The sequence below is a fragment of the Myotis daubentonii genome, chromosome 16 (genome assembly GCF_963259705.1).
Source record: "Myotis daubentonii chromosome 16, mMyoDau2.1, whole genome shotgun sequence".
Classification (NCBI taxonomy): Eukaryota; Metazoa; Chordata; class Mammalia; order Chiroptera; family Vespertilionidae; genus Myotis; species Myotis daubentonii.
Genome location: NC_081855.1, coordinates 26475371 through 26499888, shown reverse-complemented (window position 1 = coordinate 26499888; position 24518 = coordinate 26475371). Strand labels below are relative to the sequence as shown.

At 35.7% G+C, this 24518-nt stretch overlaps 2 protein-coding genes across 14 annotated transcripts in view; one reads left to right on the top strand and one right to left on the bottom strand.

Moving 5' to 3' along the window:
* The window catches only part of NF1 (neurofibromin 1), a 242066-nt gene that overhangs the window by 70469 nt on the left and 147079 nt on the right, over positions 1–24518 (bottom strand). For all 13 annotated transcript variants that reach the window (XM_059669430.1, XM_059669433.1, XM_059669423.1 and 10 more), the window contains one exon: positions 21991–22101. In XM_059669430.1, the coding sequence (XP_059525413.1) occupies positions 21991–22101 (111 nt within the window). The remainder of the gene's footprint in view (positions 1–21990; positions 22102–24518) is intronic.
* On the top strand, positions 1177–3730 carry OMG (oligodendrocyte myelin glycoprotein). Its single transcript, XM_059669416.1, has 2 exons — positions 1177–1419; positions 2219–3730. Exons 1-2 carry the CDS (start codon positions 1417–1419, stop codon positions 3545–3547), a joined length of 1332 nt encoding a protein of 443 aa, XP_059525399.1. The 5' UTR covers positions 1177–1416; the 3' UTR covers positions 3548–3730.

Sequence of the window (24518 nt, the reverse complement as noted above, 5' to 3'; positions counted from 1 at the left end):
TTAACTTTATACAAAAGGTGACTCCTAGATTATAGTTAGCTTCCTAAGAAAATAAATTTCAAATTTTAATACTAATTCTAATTGGGGTAAAATAATGAATGGCAAATGTAATTTAGAGAAAAGCAGAGGATTTAGTAACTAGGCATAAAGAGATTTTCCTTAAATGTAATATGCTAATAATTGCTGGTTTTTAAATGGTAACAATTTGTAATGAATTACCTATATTGGCTTTCTTTTCTAAAGTAAACTGACTACTCTGGAAATTACACAAGTTTTAACAGATTATGCAATCAGTCCACTAAAGAGTGGAGCAGAAGCTATCATAATCTGGTCTCATTTTATTAAACGCATGACCAAAAGTTTTCCTTTTTACATTATTTCACATAATTTTAAAAGTATAAATTGCTTTCTCAGAAGATAAAATGTAAAACAGTTTGAAGAAATCACCTGAAATTGATGCCGTTGTTTTTAAAACATAAAATCAGATAGATGGTCATTCATATAGTATCAAAGATGTCTCTGGAGAAAACAATACTTATAGCCACTCACTAAGCAGTTTCATTAAAAAAAAAAAAAAAAAAGGAACCCCTAACCCTAAGGTCATAAAATAAGACATATTTATTTTACCATACGAACTGATAATTAAAAGCATAAGATGCTCATTAAAAAATGTAGCCTTGCTTGTGTGCAGCCTGGGAAAATGATCCTTTATATCAGAAAGATAAAGACAAAATAATCATATTTAAGTATTTCTTACTTCCCCAAAGGAAGATGAACATTTAAGTGGTTGATAAATTTGTAAAGCTGATTATACATAATAACCATGATGTTGGGGGAATACATAAAAATCAAGCAGTTTGTATTGTTATTTTAAACAGTGACACACATAAAAAGGTAGGAGTTAAAAATAGTTAAACTAATATCGTAGAAAACCATCCACGAGGAAGGTCAAAATCATTTTCAACATGTAAAAAGAATGAAGAGTAGAGGCATTAAGAAGAACCACAAATTCTTCATGAGGCAAATGTTAAAATGTGGAACTTAAACTGAGACAAATACTCAGGAATGAGTAAGGGCCAGGTTTAATGTGCCTGAGGCATTTTATCCTATAGCAAATCTAAACTATATAAATATGCTTAATGCTATAAATTTAGGGGAAAAACGTGTGTTTTTTTGTCCATTTTGTAGCGTGTGCACCTCTTGCAATAAATTTGAGTCAGCACCAATGACAGCTCTGCAGTCCTCCTATGTGGTACTGATCAGGTGGTTGCAGAGCTCCAGCTCACAGCAACACAATGCAGCTGAGCAGGCAAGCACAGCCCACAGCCAGAAGCGGTTCCTACTCTCCAGAACAAGGCGACCTTTAAGCTTAAGTTTCCCGGAGAAAAATGAGATGCTGATGCTGAAGACGACACTATGGTAAGATGTTATTTAAATCAGTAAAAAATGGACCTTGGAGTTTTTCTTTCTTTTTTTTTTCTTTAAGAAAAAGTCAACCTTAGGATTGAATATATATTCAATAGCAAGTGCATGCATCAGAAATTTGCTGCAGTGTCAGTGGAGGAATTTCTTGTCAATATTCATTCACTTTGTAAATATACACTTGTTTTCTTTTAGAATCGGCACTGAGATATACAGAAAAAAAAATCACTTTATAAAATGTGAGGTTTGAAAGTACGGTGTTGGTTTGGATTTTGCAAGTGCCTTAAAATGCTTTGCGAGGATATATTTATCCTAAAAACACGAAGATAAATCTCTAAGTATTGCTCTAATATCTAAATAAAATTTCACCCTACACACACTCGTTGACTATTACATTACTGCAGAGATTGAAAAAAAGACACGACAGCCATTTTTCCCCTTCTGAATAAAAAGAATATTTTCAAAGACAGTAATAGCTTAAGATTCTGACTCTTTATTTGTAGAGAAGGCCATTTTATAATATTAAGGCTCTGGAAAGATAAATAAGAAGGGAAAAAATAAAAGAGAAAATGCAGGGAGAGTAGGGAGAGACAATCTCTTCACATAGCCTCAATTGAAGGATTAAGCATTTGGACTATAAATGAAGGGGATCTTTGTTAGTTTAATCACTGGAACAATTATAAAAGGACTCAACAACAACGAGGTTTATTGAAAATTTTGCCTAATGCTAATGGACCCAAGCAGATGCCTAATTGTATTTGCATATTAAAAGAAGGGTGTATCTGTTTGCTTCTAGGCTTTGATGGAATATCAGATACTGAAAATGTCTCCCAGCCTGTTCATCCTTCTGTTTCTCACACCGGGTATTTTATGCATTTGTCCTCTCCAATGTATATGCACAGAAAGGCACAGGCATGTGGACTGTTCAGGCAGAAACTTGAGTACATTACCTTCTGGACTGCAAGAGAATATTATCCATTTAAATCTGTCTTATAACCACTTTACTGATCTGCATAACCAGTTAACCCAATACACCAATCTGAGGACCCTGGACATTTCAAACAACAGGCTTGAAAGCCTCCCTGCTCAGTTACCTCGGTCCCTCTGGAATATGTCTGCTGCTAACAACAACATTAAACTGCTTGACAAATCTGATACTGCCTATCAGTGGAACCTTAAATACCTGGATGTTTCTAAGAATATGCTGGAAAAGGTTGTCCTCATTAAAAATACACTAAGAAGTCTTGAGGTTCTCAACCTGAGTAGTAACAAACTTTGGACAGTTCCAACCAACATGCCCTCAAAACTACATATGGTGGACCTGTCTAACAATTCCTTGACACAAATCCTCCCAGGAACATTAATAAGCCTGACAAACCTCACACATCTTTACCTGCACAACAACAAATTCACATTCATTCCAGATCAAGCTTTTGACCAACTCTTTCAGTTGCAAGAGATAACCCTTTATAATAACAGGTGGTCATGTGACCACGAACAAAACATTACCTACTTACTGAAGTGGATGATACAAACAAAAGCCCATGTGATAGGAACCCTCTGTCCTAGCCAAATATCATCTCTGCAGGAACATAACATATACCCCACACCCTCTGGATTTACCTCAAGCTTGTTCACTGTAAGTGGCATGCAGACCGTGGACACCATTAACTCTCTGAGTATAGTAACTCAGTCCAAAGTGACCAAAATACCCAAACAATATCGAGCAAAGGAAACAACATTTGGCGCCACTCTAAGCAAAGACACCACCTTGACTAGCACTGACAAGGCTTTTGTGCCCTATCCAGAAGACACATCCACAGAAATGACCGATTCACATGAAGCAGCAGCTGCAACTCTAACTATTCATCTCCAAGATGGAATGGTTACAAACACAAGCCTCACTAGCTCAACAAAATCATCCCCAACACCCATGACCCTAAGTATTACTAGTGGCATGCCAAATAATTTCTCAGAAATGCCTCATCAAAGCACAACCCTTAACTTACGGAGGGAAGAGACCACCACAAATGTAAAGACTCGCTTACCTTCTGCGGCAAGTGCTTGGAAAGTAAATGCTTCGTTTCTCTTAATGCTCAATGCTGCGGTCATGCTGGCCATCTGAGGGTCTGCATTTTCTGAAACTAATGAAAGAACTCCTCCCTGATGTATAGTTGGGAAAATATGCCCCTATCTAGCCAGTGATTCAAGCTATATTAAATATTCAAGAAAGCCAGTGTTACCCTTCTGACTCTGATGTAAATGAAATAACTTGTCTTAAATAAAAGAAGTGCACAATGTCTTGGTACTTGCTGCTATTTTACTGTCTTAAGTAAAACTAATGCATTTCTTTTTTTAATGAAATATTTTCTTTTTAAGGCTTCAATTTATTGCACAAAATATAAAGCATCTAAACTTTAATATGTATTTTATGTATGTTTACACTGTCAAATATCTGGGGGGGGGGGAATAAATGGTCTCTATGCTCATAACTGTGTCATTTGGCTTCCTAGTCACACCAACTTAATCTACATGGTCACCTGTAAATGACCTAATCATTTCTGTCCCAGGTACAGGACCCTGGTAACGTCTTTGCAGTAAATGAAATGTTGGAGGTATCCAAGGATTTTGCTAGTAAAGTAAAACTGTGGTTGCCACCCCATGAATGATTATGCCACATCATTCTTTTACACACAAGCCATAATTGTTTTAAATCTAAATGATGTCCTGCTTCTAAGGAACTCTTGGCTACTTTACAGATTATATAATGGACAAAAGCTCTTCAAAAAGCTAGAAGACACTAGGCTTTGCATTTTAATAAGGACAGTTTAATGGTTTTGCCTTTTGCACTTAAGAAAAGTATTAAAACACAATAAAAAATTGAGGTTTAAAGTCATGTAAAGGAATAGTTTTAGTGTATATTTAATAAACCATTTATTCATGGAAATTTAAATATTTACAAAATTAAAAGTCTTCATGTGCAGGAGAGGAAAATTTATTTTTTGCACATTAGAAATTAGAAACTGACTTACCTAAATTAAAAATAAGATTAGTGTCAGGACAAAGCCATGGGGGTCTAACAACCATGGGCAGTACGAAGGGAGGGAGGGAAAGGCAAGGAGAAAGGGAAAAAGGATGGGATTCATTGGTGCTGCAACCAGTTGATGAACCCAATAAAACAGACAACAGGACTACTGGGCATGAAACAAATCTTAACACTCCAAATCCAATTGCACTGGGACCCCCAACTCCCACTAGAAGAAAATCAATAATTTTCTATAAATGTAAAAGTAAGCCACCTTTTGAATTAGAGACAAACATAAAAGCCAAGAATCAGAAAAAGAAGCCCTGAAACAAGGCTAGATTAAAATGCGAGACAGCATAACTGAAGTGGGTAAGCCACAAACGAGGCATTTAATTTGGGAGACAGAAGGAAGAATCTATTTCAAGCATTCCTAGTTGGGAAAAGCACAGAAAGAAATATTTATACTCCTTCCCAAGAAATTTTAAAATTAAGATAAAATTGTTTCCAGGGTTGGGAACATTTCTATTGAGACAGAGACAGACAGACAGACAGACACACACACACACACACACACACACACACACACACACACACACACAACAACAACAACAACAACAAAAACCATCTAATATGTTCTTTTCTCTCTTTAAGCATCGGGCTTACGGAAAAATCACTGTTAAACTTCAATACAGCAATTCCTCTCCTATGTTGACTAGTAAGGTGTCACTTGAACATTTTTCTGCCCCAGCAAACCTAATTGGCTCACTATGTCAGGGAATTTCACCATGAAGAAAAGGGGTTATTTGAAATAATCCCTAAATGGTTTTAAAATGCATTACTTTTCTAAATGGGTAAGCTGTTCCCACTTCCTCCCAATCACTGATCTAGTATCTTCACCATCGCTGAGAGAGGCTAACTGCTTAGATACTTTCTACTCTGTCACACACTACCATCTTCTAAAAAACTCATATTTTACAAAAGGTTTCTCAGAGTTAATGTCTCTCACTCTAAAGGTGTCAAAAATTAAATGTTTTCATATAAATACTTAGAAATATAGGGGAAGTAAAATTATGAATTACATCTTTTATCAGCAACCTATGGATTCCACTAACATTACTAACAGACATGCAGATGGAAAATTCAGGACATTTACAAATACAACGTATGTCAACTACACCGACTCTAGTTCTTAGAAGCATTATCTAGCCTTACAGTAATTAAATAATACTTCCTTTTAAGGAAATTATGGCCTTATTAATGGAGGTGGGCTCATTATTTCCCACCAGGACAAGAACATTACTGGGCTCCATACGTATTTCAAAATGCATTAGTTCTCAGCAACTAATTCTCAAGCTCATAAGCTATACATTCAGCCCTGGCCAGTGTGGCTCAGTTGAATGGAGCATTGTCCCATACACCAAAAGGTCGTGGGTTCAATCCCTGGTTGGGGGAGGCAACCTACAGATGTTTATCTGTCACAGCAAAGTTTCTCTCTCTCTCTTTCTCTCTCTCTCTCTCTCTCTCTCTCTCTCTCTCTCTCGTCAATACACACATATCCTTGGGTAAGGATTAAAAAGAAAAAGACAGACATTCATCCATGAACCCTTAAAGCTTCTATTTTACAAGGAACTTATTTATCACCCGTCAAGAGGATTCAAATAACACAAACACAAAAGCAAATACATAAGGGATAAAGTAGTGGTGAATAAGGTGTGCGCTGGTGTCAAAGGTTCTAGGCCTAAATCCTACCTCTGCCACTAGAACCCTGGACAAGTTAACACTGCTATACATCAGAGCTCACCTACCCTTACTTAAATGGTCACAAATATGCCCTACTCAATAATCTTCCATAACAATGCTCTGAAGCAATATAAATTCCTTTAACAAACACTAAAAATGTCAGACAAAAGTCAACCTAAAATCTGTTATAAGATTATTACTTTTGAAGTACATTTTAAGAACTATCATGTAAATACCAGGTATTTACAAACATAATGCCTAAAAGTAAAAAGTTATATTTCTATTAAAATTAGAATCAAGCACCAATATCCATTATAATCAATCTTTTTAATGTTATTTGGGAAATTCCAGAAAGAGAAATAACAGATAAAATTACAGAAAAATAAGAAACAAAATGATTATTATTAACAGAGGAAGTAATTGTCTATCTAAAGCAGGGGTGGGGAATGTCCGGCCCGCGGGCCAGATCATTTGGCCTGGCTCTGCCAAGGCATTAGGGGTGAGTTAATTAAATGTTTGACCACATAGAGCGGGCTAATTTTTAGGTTGATAATTTTGTATGGCCCGCAAATGATGTTATAAATACCAAGTGGTCCTTGGCAGGAAAAAGGTTTCCCACCCCTCAGGAATGTCTTCAGAAGGATAACTTTAAATAAGTAACAAAATAAACATGAAACATTAAAGGTTTTCTCATGTGCTCGCAACAAATAATTAGAAAATTACAGGGAAAAAATACCATTCATGACAGAAACAATACATCAAAATAAATATAACATTCACATGAAATGTGTAGGGCCAAATGGGAAAAAGATAAAACACAGTAATGAGAGGTGCAAACTTGACAGAGATGATAAACAGAAGTCTCTTCATTTATTTTTTCACACAATAAATATTTATTCAGCACCTGCAATACACCAGGCACCAAGGCTAAGTACAGGAGGTATACCTTAACTCATAGTGTAAAGTTGTGATTATTTCCAGTATAATTTGTGGATTAAGCCAACTCTGACAAATATTCTTATGGGATTCTTTTGGGAACATAACATCAAACACATTCATCTGGGAAAATAAACAGGCAAGAATAGAAAAAGGAAGAAATAGTAAAGGTACCTTAGCTTTTCTTGAGAGGAAACATATTGGCTATAAAAATTAAAGATAGAATGGTAGTGGCATAAAAACAAAAAGAAAGATAACCCAATATAAAATCTTCTCATTTCCTCATAGGGTTGCTGTGAGGAAAAATGAGATAATACATGTAAAGTGCTCAGTGTTACACAACATTACTTAACACACGGCAAGCTCTGAAACACTGCTAACTTTAGAAGGGAAAAAAATCACAAATCAAAGAGGAAGGGAAAGATTTAATAAACAATGCTGGGAATATTGGAAAAAGTCCAATTTCACACTCACTTCATGTGCTATGCCTATACAGCAAACCGAAAAAGGTAACATTAGGCCATAGCTGGTTTGGCTCAGTGGGTAGAACATCAGCCCGCCCACTGAAGGGTCCTGGGTTCAATTCCGGTCAAGGGCATGTACCTTGGTTGCAGGTTGCATCCCGGTCCAGGTGTGTGGGGGAGGCAACCAATTGATTTGTCTCTCTCACATTGATGTTCCTCTCTCTGTCTCTCTCCCACACCCCTCTCTCTAAAAAACAATGGAAAAATATCCTCGGGTGAGGATTAAGAACAACAACAACAAAATGCTTTCTTTGCCCAGCTGGCATGGTTCAGTGGTTGAACATCGAACCATGAACCAGGAGGTCACCATTTCGATTCCCGGGTTGCAGGTGTGATCCCCAGTGTGGGGCATGCTGGAGCATGGGCAGCCGACTGATGTTTCTATCTCTCTCTCCCTCTCTGAAATCAATAAAAAAATATTTTTAAAAAATAAAAATATAGCATTCAAAAAGGAAGGCTTAAAAAAACATAAGAATTTAAAATATTTCTAAATCTCTAGGTGGCTTTTTTTAAAAATTAGAATAAGAAAAAAATCAGAAAGAAATCATCAATAGATTTGTCTATACAAAACCCTCAAATTTCTTTATGCTGAAACAATAAGCCTGATAAAAACATTCAAAGAAAATAAAGGAGATTGTTAATCAAAGCTCATAAAAATAAGACAAATATTTAGATTCCCAATGAATAAGTGGGCAAAGGACACAAACAGTATATTTAAAAGATAGGAAGCATAGTGCTTGATAAATATATGGGAATATAGCCAACACATAATAATTGAGAAACAGAAATAAAATGTGGTACCATTCTCATGATTAAATCAGCAAGCAATTTAAAAAAATGTAATAAAAATCAATGCTGGGGAAGACCTAAGGAGTGGCCACATCACATATTATTAGTACAACTCTTTTGGATAGCAGTTGGCAATTGTGATGAGGAAACAGCTCCTCCGAGTTGCTGCCTAGGCAACTGTGATCATCTTGTATATACGCAGTCTGGACATTTAAGTAAGGACTGAGTTCAGAATTCCCACCATAAGTTCCCACTTTGCTTTTCCTGACACAGCTTTTAAAATAAACACTTAGGGATGAATTTCCAGAAAGTTAGTGATCACTACCCCAACCAACTTACAAGTGCCTGCCAACCTGCCTGCTCTCGTGACCTGAGCTGGAGAACTGCTCCTCATCCGGCTGATTGTGCCCTCCCCACCCCATGTTCCTAATATTTGTAACTAATAAATCTTGTGACTTAATGGAGGGTGGAGGGGGTTAATGGGAGGAAAAGGAGAGGGACATCTGTAATACTTTCAACAATAAAGATAAATTAAAAAGCAAAACAAGAAGAAATGTTGTGACTTTATTTCCTCTGTATGAGTGTATTGAAACTGAGCCTCAAATAAAACACACCCAGGGTGTTCACTTCCCCAAGATGGGAACTGGGATGCTGAGGGAGCTACCTGCGTGGGTGTCTTGTGCCTCCTCATTCAGCAGTTAATAATCTGAATATTCTTAATTTAATACACCAGCTAGTTGGGGGCGGGGGGCAACACAACTATGATTAAATACCTGAAAAAATTTAACCTTTAATGTAGTAAATTCTATGTAAATCACAGCATTTTTTCTAACAACAAGGAAACAGGAAACAATGCTAAATATCTACCATTAGGAAATTGGTTAAGTAAATGATGATCTACTTGACAAAAATATTATGTATCCTTAAAAATATTTATGAAGAGTATCTTTTAAAGTTTGAAATGTGGAAAATGCAAATACTATAAAGATTAAGCAAAATATAGGATATAAACATACATCTTTATAGAACTATGTATAAAAACAACAAAAAAGAGAAATATACCAAAATGCTAATACTGTGTACCAACTATTTTATTAACTGCTTTGTCCTTGAAAAATGTAAGAGATCTAAGAAAAGAATTATTGGGACGTCTGTCCAAGGGATTTAAGGCTGAGTAGGAGAATAAGAAAACGAGAAGACGCAAAATGAACTGTAAATAGGTAGGTAGTCAGTCAATACACTAGAGCAGCGGTTCTCAACCTGTGGGTCGTGACCCCTTTGGGAGTCAAACGACCCTTTCACAGGAAAACACATATATAATTACATATTGTTTTTGTGATTAATCACTATGCTTTAATTATGTTCAATTTGTAACAATGAAAATACATCCTGCATATCAGATATTTACATTACAATTCATTAGTAGCAAAATTACAGTTATGAAGTAGCAAAAAAAATAATTTTATGGTTGGGGGTCACCACAACATGAGGAACTGTATTAAAGGGTCGCAGCATTAGAAAGGTTGAGAACCACTGACCTAGACATTTCACTTTTAGGTATTTACTCCAAGGGAATGAAGTCATAGGACCACACAAAGGCTTGTGTGTGAACACACAATACAGCCATACACCACTACTACTAGAGCAGTGATGGCAAACCTTTTGAGCTCGGCGTGTCAGCATTTTGAAAAACCCTAACTTAACTCTGATGCCGTGTCACATATAGAAATTTTTTGATATTTGCAACCATAGTAAAACAAAGATTTATATTTTTGATATTTATTTTATATATTGAAATGCCATTTAACAAAGAAAAATCAACCAAAAAAATGAGTTCGCGTGTCACCTCTGACACGCATGTCATAGGTTCGCCATCACTGCACTAGAGGGTCTCATGAAGTAACACATAGAAAAGCACTAGCAGAATTCTTGGAAGCACATCTATAATGGATTAGCTTACTTTAGCTCTACCTGCTCACTGCTGTCAGGACTATTCCCCAACTAACCAGACAAGCTCTGCGCGTGCTCTCTCTCTCTCTCAAAAAAAAAACTTCAATAATTTCCCATGTCTCAGAATAAAATCTAAATTCTTAATATGGCTTACTGCTTCCTTTTACAGTATCATCTTAAAATTTCTTGCTTTCTCACTGTTTATTTTAAACTAAATATCTTTTTTGCCCTTCTAACCTACTGCTCTTGCCACCAGGCTTTCATAAATGATGCATGTCCTCTTTGGTTCACTCCCTTCTCCCTTCTTCCCCTGGAAAACCCTTATTCATCCTTTTTTTTTTTTTATAAAATGTTTTTATTGATTTTAGAGGGAAAGAGAGAGAAGAAACATCAATGTGAGAAACACCAATCAGATGCCTCCCTACTGGGGATCAAACCCACAATCTGGGCAGGTGACCCAACCAGGAATCTAAGAGGCAACCCTTTGGTGCATGGAAGGACACTCAACCAACTGAGCCGTACCAGCCAGGGCCTCATTCATCATTTTGATTTTAGTTTAAATATCTCTTTCTCCTAGGAGTTTAGTTTTTTTGACCATCCTGATCTGAATTTATAAATAAAAGAAAGAATTAATACAGATCAAAGATGTGTCTGGTGGGCTAACAATGACCTCTTTAAGACAGACTAAGTCAAACCTCCAAGACTTATTCTAGAGTCTACGTTTCTTCCATTATTTCAAAATCATAGCTTCATAGTCCAGAGAAAACAGAGATCAAAGAAAAGTTAAGAATGAAAGAGGATTTGGTTAGGCTGGTACTTATCATCTAAGAAATTAGGTCTGGGCAGTGGGGAGTTACCTTTGGAACAATTTTCAGAGAAAGGTTAATTCTGATACTTGTGAACAATTTAGTACAAGTAGATTGTTCAGGAGAATGACTCAGGGAAACAGAAACAAATGCCACCTCAATATGTCAATAATGTGTTAAGCAGATTAGTATGCTTCACACTTTGAAAAACTGTAGTATAACGTGAGGTTTTTAAGTAGCTCAACTTTTAAGAAATGCCATTTGGTTCAGCAGCCCCAACTCTGTTAAACATGTTTAGGAACCAGTTGAGGCATACTCAATACACCCATTTATCTCTTCTATAAACTGTGGTCGGATACTCTGAATTTGTTGGAAATTATTGATAAGCTCAAAGCAGAAATTAAACGTACACATACACAATAAAAACAGCAAAGCTGCATAGTTCTTTTCAGATAAAAAAAATTCTAAAGTACATTGTGGTTTAACACAAAGAGCATGAAGTAAGGTTTTGTCACCTGTGTTATTATCTTGGGCAAGTAATTAAATGTGTCCTCTGGTAAAAATCTACATAGTTAAGAACAAGTGTTCCATATGGGTATTTTAAAGAATAGATTACAGCATGTATATATTTCAGCACTTTGTAGGTGCTGCATAAAAATTGTAAATGTTACTACTATCCCTTGTTTAAGAGATGCTTGGGTAATTAACAAGATCAGAAATAAAAATGACTGAACCCAAACTGGTACATAATTCCCATGTATTTGCCCTCTTTTAGTCATACTTAAAATAGCTAGTTATTTACTCATCCCATAGGGAATATAATTTATCAGTAAAAAATTAGATATCTGAATATTTCACATGGGTATCTCAAAGTTAAGTATCAGATAAATCTGAGGAAATACTCAATACCAGGAAATGTGGTTTTTCACTTTGTGTTATTTTGTTGCCTATAGTCACAGTTCAAACAAACTGAACACTCGGGAAGGCTGCGGGAGTTCAAATGCCTGTCAAATGCTTGCCTCAAGCCTCAACAGAAAATAAACTAAGATGTAATGGCTTTTCATTGAGACAGAAAAAAACAAAACACACGGCATCAGTATGGGAAAACAAGGACGCCATGCACCACAATAACCACTGGGAAGGCTTTTGTTTGCCAACCAAAGCCTCAGCAACCATTACTGCATCTGAGACACATATAGTTTAAGAGTAACTGGCATATGGCCACATCCATTTCTCAGTTCTATTACTTCGACATCAGTAACTGAATTGTATTTCTTCATACCAATGACAAATAATTAAAGAAAGCAAATGAATGTATAAAAATAATTTCATCTAGTTATAGGCTCTAATATTTCCTTATGGTATAGCTTTCCTACAGTGATTACATAAAATCTTTCTTGCTTTAACAAAGTATACTTGGAAAAAGTATTATGACTCTCTTGCCCTGACACTAAATTTTTAAAAAAGCTATAGGATATTAAATATGAACTAGAGACAAACTGTAAAAGCTAAGGTGTCTTTAAAACATATTAAAATTAACCAAAGGATCAAGGGGGTCACCTGGCACTAGTAAAACACCTTCATATATTAACTATGAGTTGACTAAATTGATTTTAATCTTAAACATGTGATACATCTAAATTTCTGTATTTTTCTTCAAAGCAGTCATGCTTGACTCATTAAATTCGTATTCCAATGAACATATCATTACTGAAAACATCTTTGGGCCCTCCTTTCAAATATTACTAAGGGTCAGTTTTAAGTCACACAAGGAAAAAAAAACCCACCTCTTTTAAAACAAAAAATAGTATTATTAAACTTGTCAAAAAAGAATTTACGTGTGCCCTAACCAGTTTGGCTCAGTGGCTAGAGTGTCGGCCTGCAGACTGAAGGGTCCCAAGTTCGATTCCGGTCAAGGGCATGTACCTTGGTTGCGGGCACATCCCTAGTAGGGAGTGTGCAGGAGGCAGCTGATCGATGTTTCTCTCTCATCGATGTTTTTAACTTTCTATCTCTCTCCCTTCCTCTCTGTAAAAAATCATAAAATATATTTTTTTTAAAAAAGAATTTACATGTAATTTTTCTATCACATTTAAAAATAACATGTTCCATTTGACAGTACTTCCAAAAATCTATTTCCCTAAAATGTTGTGCTAAATGGCAGCTGGGTTTTAAGTAAGTGCATCACCTCTAACAGTGACTCTTCAGAAGGGAACAATGTTCACTTGGCTGTATTTAATCTTAGATTCTTGTTTTAGAAATTTTAGAATTTGTTTTATGTAATCAAACCTTGTAAGTATATGTCAAGATTATTTCTTTTTAAGGATTATATACCTATCTACTGAAAGGGGTGAATCACAGTTGGTTGAGAAACCAACTGTTTTTTCACAGCAAGAGATGGACTGCAGCCACTGACCATCTAGTACTTGTCAAGCCATAACCACCAGATTATTCACTATGTATCAATCACTAAATCACCTTTGATGAGTAAACTGAAATCTTGTTTCACCTATATCCAAGGCCACTACACTTCTCTAAACCAAGTATTACAGAAAATAAAACCACTCAAGAAATCTTTTGGCTCAATTCAGAACTCCAATTCTAATCACTCTTTTAAATCAAATGTTCTTTCTTTAAACTATAGTCATGTGTGTCTATAATTAAAACTGGGGATTAGTTTTAACACTATCACTAAATGATTACATATATGCAATAATTAAAAGTTAGGTTCATTTATTAAGTGTTCTATAAAATGCCACATCCTCTGCTAGATTCTGTGTGTATCCATTTGAAGACATCTAAGACCTAGGAGCTACAAGTCCAATAAGTAAACAAAAATTATATTCTGTGCACCCCATGTTCATTGCAGCATTATTTTAAATAGCCAAGACATAGAAACAACCTAAATGCCCATCAATAGGTGAATGAATAAACAAAATGTGGTATACAACTACACAGAATATTATTCAGCCATAAAAAAGAAAACACTCCTGCCATTTGTGACAATATGGATGGACCTGAGAGCATTATGCGAAGTAAAATAAGTCAATCGGAGGAAGACAAATACTGTATGATTTCACGTATATGTGGAATCTTAAAAAAACTCCACCCAAACCAAAAAACAGAATTCATAGATACAGAGAAAATATTGGTGACTGCCCAGGGTGGGGGTGGGGGAGGTCTGGAGGGGTGGGAATAATGACTGAAGGTGGTCAAAAGGTACAAACTTCTAGTTATAACATAAGTAAGTCCTGGGGATGTAACGTATAGTATAGTGACTATAGTTAGTTATACTGTATTGTATACTTGAAAGTTGCTAAGAGAATAAATCTTTAAATCACAAGAAAAAAAGTTTTGTAACTCTATGTAGTGATGGATATTAACTAGACTCTTTGTGGTGATCATTTTGCAATACATACAAATAGTGAATCATTATGTTGTATACCTAAAACTAATATAATGTTATATGTCAATTATATCTAATTTACAAATTAAAAAAAATATTCTAACATGGTCTTTGTTAAATAGTAGTAAGATTTGCAGGGGCTTAATAAGGAGTTATTTATAAAAAATTGCCTAAAAAGACAGACAAGAACAAATGCTGGGTGGGGAATGTAGAAAATTAGAACTCTTATAGACTGCTAGTGGAAATGTAAAATGATAAAGTGGCTTTGGAAAATAGTTCAGCAGTTTCTGAAAAGATTTAACATCAAGCTACTATATGACCCAGCAATTCTGCTCCTAATAAAATAAAAATACCTGTCCACACAAAAACTTGTACATGAATATTCGTAGCAGCATTATTCATAATAGCCAAAAAAATGTAAAAATATCCTTGAGTGAGGCTTAACAAAAAACAAACAAAAAAATCAGATCCCAATAAGTACTCTAAAAGCATGATGTCCTAAAATGACTGATGTGAAGAACAGAGGTAAGGAAGGCTCATATCAAAGGTGCTCCATCAAGAGTTAGACCCTGAAGGAAGAACAGAATTTTGAATGAGGAAGAATTACTCTGGCAGGTGGGGAAGGCTGCACAAAGATATAGAGGTAGAAGGTATTTAAGGGTCTGAATAATGGTGAATGATTTTTGTTTGGGGGCATTTGAGTACTGGAGAGATCAGAACTTTAAGTTTTACTTAATTATCATCAAGAGGCCTGTGTACCTTAAAATCAATAAGAAAAAGAAGAGAATGAGAAATCCAAAGTTGGAGAGCCATTTGGCTAGGTAATGATGCAATTAACTGAGAAAGAGATTATGAGAAGAATATATCTAGGTAGAAGAATAGGAAGGGGAAAATGCTGAATTTTAAGTAATTTGAGATCCAGGTGTATAAAGCATCAATAAAGAGTTATCTGTGCATTATCTTAGTACTCTGATTTATAATATCAACTCTGGTTGCTAAGAGGCTTTTAATGTTTACTTCTTAGGTATGATCATGCTAACCTCCAGTTCTATTCATGTACCACTAGGATTTAGCTAGCACTGGCTCTATTCCTTTAGGAGAAAAAAAACAAACCAACAACTTAATAGCAACGCAAAACAAGTGAGGAACATGTACCGACCTGTACTTCTGCCATTTATGTAGCAATTTCCTTGTATGTCAATGCCATTGTTCACACCCTGCAATTTTTAAAGGGTGCCTGCCAATGTGGTAATACAATCCAACTTCCCTGTACGCTAGTTATTAAGGAAAAGGAGTGATCAAAAGATGAAATTCCTTTAATAAGTATACTTAAAATGCTTCAGTGTTGGTGGTTTAATGTATTAAAACAATCTTTGTAAACTCAGTATGAAAGCATCACTTTCATAAGCAATCCTTAAGTTAGTTTTATATGAATAAAATTTAACCTTTTCTAATAAGTGATGTTGATTATGTACTAGAAATTAAATTACTGGAATGCTATATTCCTACTTCAAAATAACCATAGCCAGAAACTACCCTATAAACATATATACAAGATGCTATAGGGAAAACACAACACAGACATCTATCTCTAATATACTTATTTAATTTTAACTTATGATAATCAAAGCAGGCAAAATAGTGTATATTTTTCTAGGCAGCATCAATACAGTGAAGAAATTCATAATCTATACATGGATAAGAGAAATAACAAAGTGGCATTCACAGGGTTCTTTAAATAAGCAAGTAATCTTTAGAAAGACTTGATTTGAATTCCTTGATCTCTGCCAAAGTCCATCTGTTTATACCAGTTGTTTAGAAAGCTCTCAATAGGATATTTCCAAAGAGCAAATGGCAGGTCAAGTTTAGAACATGTGACTTCCTCTCTATATTTAAATAGCACACAGTGAGTAAGAATCAGAGTCTACAGAGGACACTGGAGAAAGCCTGCATTCTTCATCTTCAAAGAAAAAAACATTGAAAGGTAAAACATTGCAATTTTCTCAATGACATATTAAAACCAAATGTAACTTTTAACATATATTTCCAAAATTAAAATTTGAGTTTTAAGTTTAAAAGAATAGTTAAATATGCTCAACATGGGCCAGTTGCATTATCTCAATTGTGGCAAGCCATTAGATGCAAATACAGGCTAAAAGGAAATTAGCCTTAATTTATAAAGGGCTCACTATTAAACTTTTGGTGTATGTCTGTATTATGTCTTCACAGTTCACTTCTAAAATACACTGGTCTAAGACACAGATTCAAGTTCTAGTTCTGGTCATTTTTAGATATGCATCCTCAGAGGATATGCTTTTCTATCTGAGCCCATTTGTAAAATGTAAGGGTTGATTTTGATCACTTCTAAATGAACCAAAATGGTGGCATTTCCCCAGTAATGGGAAGAAGGTTCCTTCATTTTTCTTCACTTTTAACAAAGCTAGTTCTTAAATTTGTTTGTGATCCAAGTCTTAGACTAAATTTCTGTACATATTTTTAAACAGGAAAATGATGTTCAAGGTATCACTTATTAGCCTTTGCCTTCTGTCGGTTGGTAACACTTTGGAGACATTAACTACCTCAAGTTCCATGGAAGTCTCGAATTCCATGATGAGTTTGAATTCTGAGGCAACCACAAATTTTCAAATGACCTCAAAACTCAAGAGAAGCCCAAATACTGAGACAGACCCGAATATCAAGACAACTTCAAATTTCCAAATGTCTCTGAATCCCACGATGAGCCCAAATTCTAAGACAAACCCGAATTCCAAGACAACCTCAAAGCCCAAGACAACCTCAAAGCCCAAGGCAACTCTGAAAACATCAGTGACCTCAAAGATACCCACCACCATGAAGATGACGACTGTGAAAAGTGGTGGCACCACACTGAATCCAAAGGACAATATTCACTTTCTCTTCTATGTAATATTTTTGCTGTTTTGTGTGCAATGAAGCTTAAGTGGATTTGACTGTCTGCATTTCTATCTCAGTTCTTTATTATCTGCACAGTAGGAAAATCAAATTTATTTCAACTTCCTTCTAGGAAATTATCATTATCCTAGCTTAATTTAGTTGTTTGCAAATTTTAATTGTGTAAGCTTAATTATTACTTTAATATAGCTTCCTTCCTTATAAATGCTTTTAAAAAGCACAAAATACCAATGTTTGCAAAACTGAACTGAAAATTAGATCTTTGCATTAAAGGCATAAGAGAAGAAATGATGTTGGTGTTTAACCAAAGTATGCTTCTGTGTAGGTGAGAGGAAAGGAGGTAGGGGATGAAGAGTAATGTGTATTGTTCTTATATTATTTTATTTTTTCAGTGCTCTATGAAACAATACACCTGTGTCACTATATTTCATGAATGTATAATAGTAATATGTTATTACAATAAAAATGATGGTTATTCTGCTAATCTTTGTAATGTATTACGTCAGCTGCTCCAATGAAAAGATTCTCTTGATTTGGGTAAACCTTTGTTTTGTATTTCAAAAGGTCATTTGTAAATCAGATGCCTAGAATTCAGAATTCATGCTATTCTACTAAGGTTAATCTAACCCCCAAACCTAGTATTGAATTTTAAGTGATAATAACCACCCTATTAACAGTGTAGTTTTAAAGGTTTGAAACCCAACTCTGATTCTTTACTAGTTGTGCTACCATGAGTTAAATACATAAACCGGTGGGATTCCCAAACGAACTTCGATAATAAACTGATTACAAATGAATCACTTGAGGTGCCTGTTAAAATATACAGATTAGGCTCTACCTTTGATATTTTGATTTGGCAACCCGAAGTAGGGCCAGGGAAATGTTTGTTTGTTTGAATTCTCCTAGGCATTCTGATAGCTAGGTTTGGGAATGACTAGCAACTGCTCTAAGTTTCAGTTTATATACATGTCAATCACTGTTACTAACAATTCCTCAGAAAGTTACTGTAAGGGTTAAATGAAAAATTATATAATATGCATAGTTTGTCTGATGCAGAGAGAGAGCACTCAGTAAATGTTAGCTATTATTATTACTACCACCACCCAAGAAGCAATTGCCAGGCATTTCAGTGCTCAAGAGGAAGACTCTTCACTGTAACTTTTAAGTTTTATATTTTTAACTAGAGGCCTGATGCATGAAATTCATGCAAGAGTAGGCCTTCCTTCCCCCGGCTGCCGGCACTGCCTTCCCTCTGGCACCCAGGACCCGGGCTTCCCTCTGGCTGCCAGCAGGCACCCGGGACCCTGGCTTCCCTTGCAGCCCCGGCTTCATCCAGAAGGTCGTCCAGTCTACAGCCATACCACCCTGAACGCGCCCGATCTCGTCAGAAGGTCGTCCAGAAGGACATCTGGTCTAATTAGCATATTACACTTCTATTATTATAGATTATTCTTACAAAATAATATGTGCTCTTGGCAACAAGTCTAACAGTACAGAGATATATAACAGAAATATTATAAATGGTTCTCTACCTCCTCCAAACAGACTCCCCTGATCTAATGTGAGCATTATTTAATATTATTGCTCAGTCTATACATATTACACACACACATAGACACACACACTACTCTGTACCCTGTATGTGTCAGAATCGTGCTTCTGGGTCATTAGAGGACTTCTGTTACTTTTGCCAGCATAGAACCCATTTTTCCTCATTCTGATATCGGCAATCCAACTTTCCTATGGGAAACCCTGCTCCGTAATCTTCTCTTTTCAGTTCATGCAATTCGAGTAGGACTAGCTTCACCACATAAAGAGGAAAGTCATGATGCAGAGTTGAATGTGAAGTCAAGAGAGAGTCAAAGAGCATGACGGACAGACAGTTTTGCCTCCACCTGGGCAGAATCTGCTCCCCCACCCCCACTTTTCCCCCCCCAGAATCTACTTTAATGCATGTGTTTCCTGAGGCCTATCATCTCAAGAGAATGGCTTCTTTGCAATAGTAAAGGCCTAACTAAAACAACTTAATTGATTTGTCATGATCTCATTTCTAAAATTAAAATGTAGTAACTGATAGTGAGGAAGATAAAAGAAAGAGGGAAGCATTTTACATGACTAGGGTTCTAGAATGGGAAGAGATGGGGATGTTATTGAGAAAGAGAATATGGTGTGAAGAAGTTGATTTAAATATACAGTGAATTAAGTTTTGGACATTAGAAGTCTGAAATGTCTGTGGACTATCTGTAAGGGCACTGAAATCCACAGCTCAAAAGACTAATACATGGTAGTCTAAGTCACAGAATCATAGCAATAGCAAAAGAGAACCCAAGTATTCTCTGACAAGTTAGCTGTACAGAGACAAGGCCCTCACTACAATGTGGCCTTGTCCAGTGGAGGAACTGGGCTCTCTGCTCTGAGCCACTGTGTGCTCTTCTGTCCTGGAGCAAGGGCTCCCCACCAGGTGAAAATGAGGCCAGGAAGAGCTCTAGATCTAAGGGAAAAAAATGAAAGGATTGAAATCTAAAATTGGCAGCAGATTCATAGTTTCCTGTCTGCCTCTCCCATGAAGTTTTTGTGACCTATAAAATTCTGTACAGAGTATATTTGAGGTTTTCTTTGATTTTTCTTATTTTTTGTTTGTTTTTCAATATGACTCTGCTGCCTACAATTATACAGCTAATAAGCAGTACAGCTGGGAATCCTCAGCACCCTCAAGTCACCATATTAGATAGGTTTCCTGGAAATCCCACTGGTTTAACCCCAGAGGGTGTATGCATCAGGCCCATCCTATCTTCATTTGGCCTTTCCAGATCATTATAGAGAAGGGACACAATCTTACAGTATCTGATCCTGAAGAAAATACCTTGTTTTGAGGTTTCTGAGAAACCTTGCTACTTATAAACTAGTAAGAGAGAGGAGGACACACATCTATTTACCTCTCATACCAATGTTTTACTTTTCATTATTTAGGCAAATTAGGGAAAGTCAAAATACACTACTCGTATTAAAGATTAGGTTAGAATATAAATATGGTTCATCTCAATTATAAAAAAAAATTCTCTTAAACAGTTTAGACACAGCAACTGAGATGAAGTTGGAGAGAAGACTTTCATGGGAAGGTGAAGAGTTGTTATTCAGAGTTGTTAAAGAGGCAAGCTAAGGATAAATGCAAGTTTCTATACTTTCTTGATACCCTAACAACCCAGTTCTTGGGACTTCTTGGTCTTAACGCTATTTGAATTATCTGATGAAGTGAGTTTCCGATCTTCTACCTTCCTGTCTTCACTCTTTTCCCATTATTTCTCAAGCTCCATTTGTTTTTTACACACTGCCAAGTTTTTGCCACCCATGGCTATCGAGTCTACTGACATATTCTTCAATTTATGTTAAATTCAGGAACTCAGAGTAATTCCTATAGCAAGTGAATAGCAAAATTAAGACTAAAGTCCTTGAGATTCCAAAGCCGATGGTCTCTCTATTACATCACATTGTCTCTAAGGTTCAATTAATCATGAGTTTATGTCATGCTAAATGGGAAAAAGTAAAACTGACCAAATAATGTCACAGATGAGTTCTCAAAAGACAGAATGAAGTAGAAAGAAAAAACAAGGGAAGAGGAAGCAATGCAAGCATCATACCTATTGTTAAGGAGTTCACATCATTTCCATAAAAGCTTTCTCGGAACTAGCTTTTAATTGAAGACAGCATGAATAAACAATCAATTTTCCAAGCTGTCACCTATGCTGTCTTTAGAGAAATTTCCCACAGCTTCTCTGAATTATTTGTTAAATCACAATGATGCTGTCTTATTCAGCATATTACTAAAAATTCTCAGAAAGACACTTAAAAATTCATTTCTGCTTTAAAAAAAAGTCAGATTATCATGTTGTGGATATTGTTTACTCAGAATACACCTGAAAACATAAGATTCTTTATGAATTTTTTACTCTTGGTAATTACTCCACTGTAGGTAGTATAAAAAAATTGATATAGAGCCCAGGTGGTGTGGCTCAGTGGTTGAACCAGGAGGTCACGATTGGATTCCGGTCAGGGCACATGCCTGAGTTGTAGGCTCGATCCCCAGTAAGGGGTGTGCATGGGTTGTGGGCTCGATCCCCAGTAAGGGGTGTGTAGAAGGCAGCCGATTAATGATTATCTCTCATCATTGATGTTTCTATCGCTCTCACTCTCCTTTCCTCTCTGAAATCAATAAAAACATTTTTTTTAAACTGATGTAGGAAAAAGAAGCCAATATAAAATAGGTAGTATAAAAAGAAATTTCTAATACATTGAGCATCATTTTGGGGCAGGTTGGCTATTTACCCAGCTATATTCTCCCAGGTAAACTTGTTTTCAATTCTAGTAAAGTCAAATGGGAAAAACCAAACTTGCTGTCTCTCTACATTTGCTATCATTTTTAAAAAATTCTGTTAAGAGAAACTACAACGTAGTATTTCTTACCTTCGTGCAACATAATAAAATATAGGATTCCCAGCTTTGGAAGTCCCAGCTTGGTAGAAAATATTTAATGTTTTCAAAGCCTTGAACTCCTCTTTTTCATGTACTTGATGCCTGCAAGAAAAAAAAAAAAGGAAAAGAGTGAGTCATAGGCTTTATATTGTCCATTGAGTACTTAGGAAAATCTACAATCAGACCCATGATAAAATATGCAAAATGACAAAATATAAGAGAAGTAGATAGGTGTCTTTCTCCCTCTCTCTGAAGGGCAACTTAACAACATGTACCAAAATTTTCAAGGTGTCACTCTTTGAACAACAAAGAGTAGTTCTTAGGACTACTCTAAGAAAACTAGTGGACAAGGATATCTACCATACAATTGTTTATTTTTTTTTCCAGAAAGAAGCTTTTGAGTATTAATTTATTGATTTTTAAGAGTTCAGTTTATCAACTCTTTTCTGGTTTATTGATTTTGAATGAGTGAGAAAGGCCTTCCTTTGCCCATATTTTCTTCCTCATGGAAGTTGATTCTCACGACTCGTATAAGCATCTTTTTCCAGAGTTACTCAGTTGTATCACCACCATTTATTAACAGTCCATTCTAATCTGCCTGATTCTGAATACCACTTTCATCATATATTAAATTCCCATGTGGATTTATTTCTGAAAAAATCATGATTTATTTTTTATTTATTCTGCTGAACACTCAGTGTCTTTAACCTGCAATTTATGTCATTCACTAACCTTGGAAAATTCTCATCTGTTGTCTCTTCAAATATTACCTCTTCACTGTTCTCTCTAAGCTCTATTTCTGAAACACCAACTAGACACATTGGACCTTCCTATTCTATCACCTAACCTCTGTTAACTTCTTTCATATTTTCCATTTCATTATGTTTCTGCCCTGACTGGATGCTAGTTCATTTGCTCAGAAATTATCTTCCAGAAAATAAAATAATAACTTATTTTAAAAATATATTTTCTTTTACCTAATATTTCTATGTGTCTTGTATCTGGGGCATGAGAGGGGAAGTTATATTATCTCATTCCACAATGTTGCTGGTACCAGGTTAACATTTGTTTAATATTAATGGAAACAACCTAGATATCATTTGATAAGGGCAATAGGTACACATGTGTATAAATGACTGGGAGACTACAGTGGGGCCTTGACTTACGAGTGTCACGACTAACAAGTTTTTTGAGAAAACAGCTGTCTCTCCGCCAATTCTTTGCATTGAGTTGATAGAGTAATTTGAGTTAACAAGCTCCTTAATGAGCTCCTTAACGAGCTCGGTCTCGGAATGAATTAAACTTGTAAGTCAAGGCCCTACTGTATTTGCCAAATGTTAACTGAATTATCTCTAAGAGGCAAAGCAACAAAAAATTTTAACTTTTTTCTTTAGATTTGTTTTAAATAATTTAATAATTTTTATTTTTATAGTTGAGAAAATTATAAAGCTACCCTCATTTAAAAAAAAGAAAAATGGGTCTTAAAGAGCATTAATGGGAACTTAGAAGAGAGCAATAATAACTAACATTTATTAAAGTATTTTATATATAGTATATCAGACACTGTTCTAAATATCTTACATAAATCATTTAGTCATCAAAAGCACAGAAGATTGTTTGTAATGGAAGGTAGGGTCTTAGGTAAAAGGAGTAATGACGTTTCCTTAGACAAATAGCTAGGACATCCTAAGAAATACTGAATAAAAAAATAGGTTTATATTTTCGCATTATGTAATTTTCAATAAGGCAATATGAAAGCTTTGTGTGGAAAATATTCATTTTAATTAATAGGAATAAATATTTGTTACACTGAGAACAATATAACAGAGCTAAACATAACATTAAGCTAGAAAGGAGATTGTTATGAATTCATACATTTTTCAACAATATCAAATAATTGAAGTTATGTGTACAGAAAGAACTATGACCTATAGTAACTCCCCCTTATTCCTAGGGTACACGTTCCAAGACCCTCAGTGGATGCCTGAAAACACAAATAGTACCAAACCCTATATATACATTATTGTTTCTTCTTATACACACATACCTATAATAAAGTTGTTTATAAATTAGGCACAGTATGAGAAAAACAACAATAAGTAATAATAAAATAGAACAATTATAATGATATCTACACTAATAAAAGAGAAAAATGGTAATTGGCGTACGACGCTACCCTTTTCATTGGCTAATCAGGGCTATATGCAAATTAACTGCCAACTAAGATGGCAGTTAACTGCCAACAAAGACGGTGGTTAATTTGCATATGTAGGCACAATGCAGGGAGGCGAAAGGGAAAGCAGGAAGAAGCCCCCTGCCACTGACAGTGATCAGAAACCCAGGGAGGAGCTAAGAGCTGGGGGGCAGGGCAAAGGCGGCCCTGGGGCCGCCTTTGCCCTGCCCCCCAGCCATGATTGGAGAATCAGGCGCCTTTTCCGCCCTGGCCAGTGATAGCAGGAAGCAGGGGTGGAGCCAGCGATGGGAGCTGGGCACGGTCGAAGCTGGCAGTCCCGGGAGCT